The 6578-nt window shown below is 38.8% G+C and overlaps 1 protein-coding gene across 1 annotated transcript in view; it reads right to left on the bottom strand.

Annotated features, from left to right (window-relative positions):
* Positions 1-1048: 1048 nt before the first annotated feature.
* Positions 1049-6578, bottom strand: part of LOC141798131 (cholinesterase-like) — an 8878-nt gene continuing 3348 nt past the window's right edge. The window contains exons 3-10 of the mRNA XM_074679936.1: positions 5446-5680; positions 4949-5081; positions 4697-4848; positions 3626-3809; positions 3099-3406; positions 2588-2797; positions 2337-2494; positions 1049-1310 (exon numbers count right to left, since the gene is read on the bottom strand). Of these exons, the coding sequence (XP_074536037.1) occupies positions 1213-1310; positions 2337-2494; positions 2588-2797; positions 3099-3406; positions 3626-3809; positions 4697-4848; positions 4949-5081; positions 5446-5680 (1478 nt within the window). The 3' untranslated portion in view covers positions 1049-1212. The remainder of the gene's footprint in view (positions 1311-2336; positions 2495-2587; positions 2798-3098; positions 3407-3625; positions 3810-4696; positions 4849-4948; positions 5082-5445; positions 5681-6578) is intronic.

Below are 6578 nucleotides of genomic sequence, written 5' to 3'. Positions count from 1 at the left end.
GTCCTGACCTGTGGACTGCTGACAGGAAGCTTCATATCACTGCCAAATAATTGCAGATGATTGATGCTACAGTATTGCTGCCCAAATTAGCAAGAAAGTCAGAGGGCAGAAACACACACCACCACACACTTCTGGTTATGGATGGTCATCCAGAGAAGACCTTTTCTTTATCTAGAGAACATTCATTACCTCTGCCTAGGAGGTTATGTTTTTGGGAGAGTTTGTCTGTTTGTCTGTGAACCACATAACTCAAAAAGTAACAAACGGATCTTCATAAAATTTTCAGGAAATGCTCACAATAGGATGGGGAAGACATGATTAAATTTTGGAGGTGATCCTGATCACCGTCTGGATCCAAGATTTTTTTTAAAGGATTCCTTCTCATTGTGAGATAGGGACATTTTACCATATGTGTATATAACTCCACCATAAATGGTCAGATTGCTTTGAAATAAGATACAAGACAAGGTCACGATCATTCCTGACAGTTGTAAAAGTACGATCCAGATCCTCGCAATATTATGGTTACAAAGATTTACATATTTACAACACTATCAGGTAAGAGATTATCATACAAACCTGCAACTAACACCAAATTGTAGCAGAAAGTCTGCTGAAAGGGAGTATAACATTAAAGTAGGACTAAAGTGTTGGGTGACAGTCACAATATGCTTTGCGGATGTTATCGCTCTCTGAGTGCCTTTCTAGTTTTTAATTTGTTTTGCTTTTGCTTAACATTGTGTATAAATATTATCTCTATTTCCTTCTCTATGGGAAAAAAAAATTAAATCTAAGTACACCGAATTAACAACTGTGGGTGTAGGTGCCTTTTTTTTTGTTGCTGTGGTATTAAACCAAGTAAGAGTATTATTAAAGCATTGTGGTTCAAAGTTCTGGTATTATGACAACAAAATTGAGTGCTGAAAAATGTGTTTGTTTCTTTAAATTTATTTATTCATTCATTTATGTATTCTTTTATGCCAAAGGTCTATCTGTTCAATTCCACAAGGTTCCTGAGTTTGTATCACATTTTATATTTATATTTATATTTAGTTGAAACAACACTTAATCTGATCAAGAAATTTAAAATAGTAAGAAAGGTCTTTTAAAACAACATTTCGAGTAAAAAAGAACAATGTTAATCAGACCTTTTTCCTGTCTTCTACTTGCCCTTGGAGTATCAGCCAAGTCCATGATGAAGTTATCTTTCCTTTAAAAATAGGCTGAGGTCAGAGCCAGTAAAATAATAAGGAGCATGCAATTTGAGCAGAGTGCAACTCCATTTCCTGTGGTACAAGACAGCAGCTCATCTGTGGAATAAGGAAAATAATTTTCAGTGTGTTATAAATTACACAAGGATATTTAATGATTTGACTTTGTCCTACAGTACAGTCATTTTTTTCGTATACTCCTCAATAGATTCATCCAGTGGACCTGAAAGTGTGTATTCTGAATTACTGAGAAAGCGTCATTTACACAGTTGACAGCATTTCATGTTTCCTTTTCTAGATGTGCAAATGTGAAGTAAATGGTGTGAGTGTGTTCTTGTGAATAATGGTCTCTGTGGGTAGGCAATGGTATATTTTTCACACTGTATGTGATCAGTGCTCAGTGAGCAAAAACTGACCCTTCACGCCTCCCACTCAGACCTCCAGAACTAGCGGGGCAGAGGAGGTACAAACCAGGAAACACATCACCTCCACAGGCTAAACAAGGCAAATGACACCCTATGACGTAACGCCTCCCACTAAAGATAGCTGTGAAATGTACAAGTGTGTGCGCTCTATGTGTGCCTGCTTAGATAGATAGATAGATAGATAGATAGATAGATAGATAGATAGATAGATAGATAGATAGATAGATAGATAGATAGATAGATAGATAGATAGAAAGTTAATGTACGAAAAAGAGATGGGGGTAAGATGGGGGGGGGGGGGTGCAGAAAGAAAGGAAGACAGATAAAAAGAGAAAAGAAGAGAGGAAGAGAGACGGAGAGAAAGTAAGGCAGGAAGAAAGAAATGACAGAGAGTAGGGCAGCACTCTCACGACCCAAATACACTAGATATGTCCCCGGTCCGGCTCAGGTCGCAGCATATATGCAACGATCCAATTTTTACCAATGTTGGAGCTGTGACATGTCAATCCACTGTTGGGCAGATAGAGAGGGACAGGAAGATGTGCTCTGAGACTACTGAGTCTCGTGACTTCAGCTGTCTGGCAGTCCTGCAAAGTGCGGGGCTGAACAGGCAACCAGTGTGAGTTGATGTACGCAGTCAACACACACCAGAGGGAAGCCGGACAGGGACATATCTGGGCTGTCACTGTGTGTTACTAACCTGAGACTTTTTGTAAACGTGGGATTAGCGTGTTCCAGAAGTGACACTCTTTCGCCTTCAGCATCCTTTTTTGTTGTGGATGATTGTAGTTCAGAGTGACATACTCCTGATGTTCAGCGGTGAACCTGGGCCATAGAGCTCCATCAATGCCTGGATTCCTAGAAAAAAAAAGAAAACCAAATCAAGATAACTCATCAGTGACATGAGGGCCCCCACCCAAAACGTGACTGGAGTAACCTCATTATGCTCACCCTATCCTGGCAAAGTTGGCCCAGTGTTTCATAAACTTCCTGGTCATGTTCACTTCATTTTTTGTGTATCCAAGTAGTGTGTTCAAAGGCATTCCAAAGACAAACTCAATCTCATAGCCGTGCATAGCTCCCATCCATGCTGGCCAAGGATTGACTGATGACCGGTGGTCAAATGAATAAAGGAAAGACTTTCCACCACGTTGAGCATACCTGAAAAAAATGAAAACAAAAATAAACAAAAAAAAAAATGAAAACAAAAATAAACAAAACAAAAAAATTACAAATAAATAAATTAGAAAAATAAAGACAAAAAATACCAATTGCGGTACTAAACTGTTTCTGTCTTGTTTATATTTAGGGTAAGGCTAGAGAGCTGTTTACTGAGTCATCCCCTTCTGCTACATCTTCCCTCCGTTTAATGACAGGTTGCAATAGGTGTAATGACCCACAGCTAACCACTGAATTCACTTATTCTTATTTTCAGCACAATATTTTGAAAGTAATGTTTTACCTGTGAGCAAACTCCAGGAGGGAACAAAACATCTGGTCTCCAACCAGACAACCCAGCAGGTCACGATTTCTTGTCCTGTTATTCTCATTGGTCCAGTCAGTATACTCAAATACTGCAGTATCCCTTACGTCAGCACTCAAATTTGGCAGTGCAAAGGCAGCTCCATCTAAAAATTCCTTTCTTGTTAGAAGACTCTCGTCATTAAGGCTGAAACCTGGCATGCCATACATTAGGAAGTATGTCCCTTCATCCTTGTTTAGGCCAAATAACACATCTTGTTTCCCGAGGGTCCCAGAATTCAGCAACATCTGAACGGGAAAAAAAGCTTTGTTTCTTTAATTTTCTCTACAAAATTTAAAGAGCAGGCTTAAAAAGGATGACAGCTGTTCAAACTCAAAGCTATTAGATAAAGTATGTATTCATTACCAGATGGCGTTAAATCAGTGTTCATTTGAATTCTTTAAAAAAATGTGCATGTCATAATATAATGTGTAACACGGCCACTAAAATAACTAAAAACATCATACATCAACTGTATCTGGCAGGAAGACCCCATCCACAACAGGGACAAAGGGTAAGGGTACAAATGTTGGTGTAGGAAAAACGTCATAGCTCTTCAAACTGAGCTCCCAAGGATCAGTCTTCTGCAGACAAGCTTCCATACGAGAGCCATCGGTGGGACATCCTAGCACAGTGGCTAGCTTCCTCGCTCTGTATGGTGATGGAGAGAAGAAGAAAACTTATTAAAAGTCCAGATACTCAAAGTTTAAGGCTAATTTAACATACAGAGGCAGAGGTAGCTAGTAGCATCTGGCATGTTATGTTCTTCACTCTGGCAAATATTTTCGGGACCATCATGGAATTTGGCAGAATCCAACCATTGTGAAAAAGAAATCCAATGTATTGAAACAAAATGAATAAGAATATTCTGCACATTTTACATTAAATTGAAGAAAAAGGAAACAAGAGAGCACTTTTCTATGCTATTTGTCACAGGAAGGGCAACTAGAGGGCACTTTTCTACTATATTCTTTAAATATGATTAGTACAGTTGATCTTTGCTCCTATTAAATTTCTATTGGTAGGTTTGTAGAACTGAACTTTGTGTTACTACAAATTTAGTAATCCAGTCTCATCACCTAATTACAATAGCTTCCTGCAAATTAGTCCATGACAGACCACATTATTTTGTCACAGATATGAAATCAAGTGGAAGAGTCTGTCAATCCAAATAATCTGATATAATCAGACACTAGCATGCTAACACAAGGAGATATTGGGTTACCATATATTGAGGATTTGGATAAGGAGGATGGTGGTAAGAACTATTTGACCAGGCGTAAACTGGTGTCCTTTTTTAACATTACCGTCCAAGGGCTGATGTTTCGTCAGGCAGGTGGCTGCTTCTAGCTATATGAACTTTTGCGTTGAAGCATGAATTTGCGGTATTTTTTAACCTCTTCCATTTGCTCAAGCCTTTTCATCTAATAGTTACACACATTTGTTCTGCACTGAATGTCTTGACAAATCATGAGGATGTTCGGCAAGAAAGCCAAAAGATGCACAATATAATTTTAAGCTGATTGTATAGATCTTACCTTTTCCAGGCCTCTTTTTGGCTGATTGTGGCCCATGGTGCATTTGGAGAGCCACTCTGCATTACAGCCCTATGAAATAGACCCTGGCTGCCTGGTGAGAGCAGGTGGAAACCAACTGATGCTGACCCAGCACTTTCTCCAAACAGAGTAACCTGGAATTACCAGAACAATCTACAAAGTAAATCTTACTTTATTGTTGAATTTGGCAATTCAAATGAATTTTGAGTTCAGAATATCCTCAAAGCACATTACCTTAGAAGAATCACCTCCAAAAGCAGCAATGTTATTGGCTACCCACTGGAGGGCCAAGCGCTGATCCAGCAGGCCTGCATTTCCACGGATGTTTTTGTTGTCAGGGAGAGACAGGAAACCATGAGCTCCAAGCCTATTACAGGCAAGCACAAGAAGGAGACAGATGTTGACAATATTGAACCAACAATTAATTAGAACTTCAATGTTTTCCAGGAATTTGGCCATGCATCCTTCAGAAAGGAGAATTTCACATAGTGATAAGCACCTTCCTGTTGACAGATACTCCTGTTCTATTTGCAGTACAGAGGGGGCATGTATGAGAAGTCTGTGACATTCAACACAAGTAAAAATCCTAACCTTCTATCAAGATTTTTAAGGGTAAATTTAACTTTTTAAAGTTTTTTTTTTTTATTGCATTCCATCTAAAAATATCCTGTACGCTACACACGTTTTTTCATGTTTACTATATTAAATGGCAAGTTTACTTAAGTTCTTACCTGTAATTCATTGATACCACAACAACGCCTTCAGATTTACACAAATATTGCCCGTCATATAAATCAAGAGAGGATGTCCCTCCATTAAACCCGCCTCCATAGATCCAGACAAGGACAGGAACCAGCGCTGAGCTATCAAGCTGCGGTTTGTCAAAATGTGGGGCCCACACATTTAGGTACAGACAGTCCTCACTCAAAGGAGTGTTTGGGTTCCACATCTCTGCACCTTTGAACCCTAAAATGAATGATCATATAAACAGGGTCAACAGGGCACAGGGCAGACTGGGACTTCAGTATGGTAGTTAACTCACAAACGTCTGCTCAAACATCATTTGCAAAGGTTGAAATACTTGCAACCAAGTGTTAAAAGCAGCTTATTTTCTTTATTGCTTTTAATAAAGCTCAGCTATTTCCGGACACATTATGAGGGTTAATCTGAGTTCCAAAACTTTAAAGATAAAAAGTATGATTCAAAATGTTTTTAAAGTATGAACAAACATAAGTGAAAGCACAGAAAAATCTGCAGATGCATTTGAGTGTTTTTTTTTCTCCTTTACAGCCACACATTATCTAAAGCCAAAAAAGTGGACTAACATAACTGTCTTCTGTCCACATCTGTCATATCTATACTTAGCATGTTTTTAGGCAAACTCTCAGTGCACATGCTTGGCACAGGTCTTGGCTTCCTTCCAAACAACCCTTGGCAGGTGGCAGTGTCTAAATATATCAGTGTATATGACCCAGTCAGAGTCCACTTCTTGGGTGGGGTACTCAGCTTGTATCAAATTATATTTGTGTGCTTGCAAAAGCTTAAACACTTCTGTTTGCTCAACTGATAAACAGACTAAAGAAATGGATTATGACCATTCCAATCTAAGATCAATTACAGTTTACAAGTCAAAGTAACAGCTTTATTACCACTAACACAGCTATAAATCCTATGATCATAAACTTTGAGTAAGTGTCTTTGTGTTATAGTGCTTTAAAACTACCATTCCTCAGTAAAATATCCACATGAAGTAAACACATCGACTCAGTCAAACACGAGGTTACAGGTGCTGCTTAAAAGCCCTGTGAACTCTTTGGTCTTATGAATGTAACTAAGCAAAACCTCCACATAACCCAATCAGTGA

Source organism: Halichoeres trimaculatus, unplaced genomic scaffold, assembly GCF_033239565.1.
Source record: "Halichoeres trimaculatus isolate MK-OKI-2021-1 unplaced genomic scaffold, fHalTri1.1 fHalTri1_scaffold_9, whole genome shotgun sequence".
Classification (NCBI taxonomy): Eukaryota; Metazoa; Chordata; class Actinopteri; order Labriformes; family Labridae; genus Halichoeres; species Halichoeres trimaculatus.
Note: the sequence above shows the minus strand (reverse complement) of the source record. Positions and strands in the feature narration are given on the sequence as shown.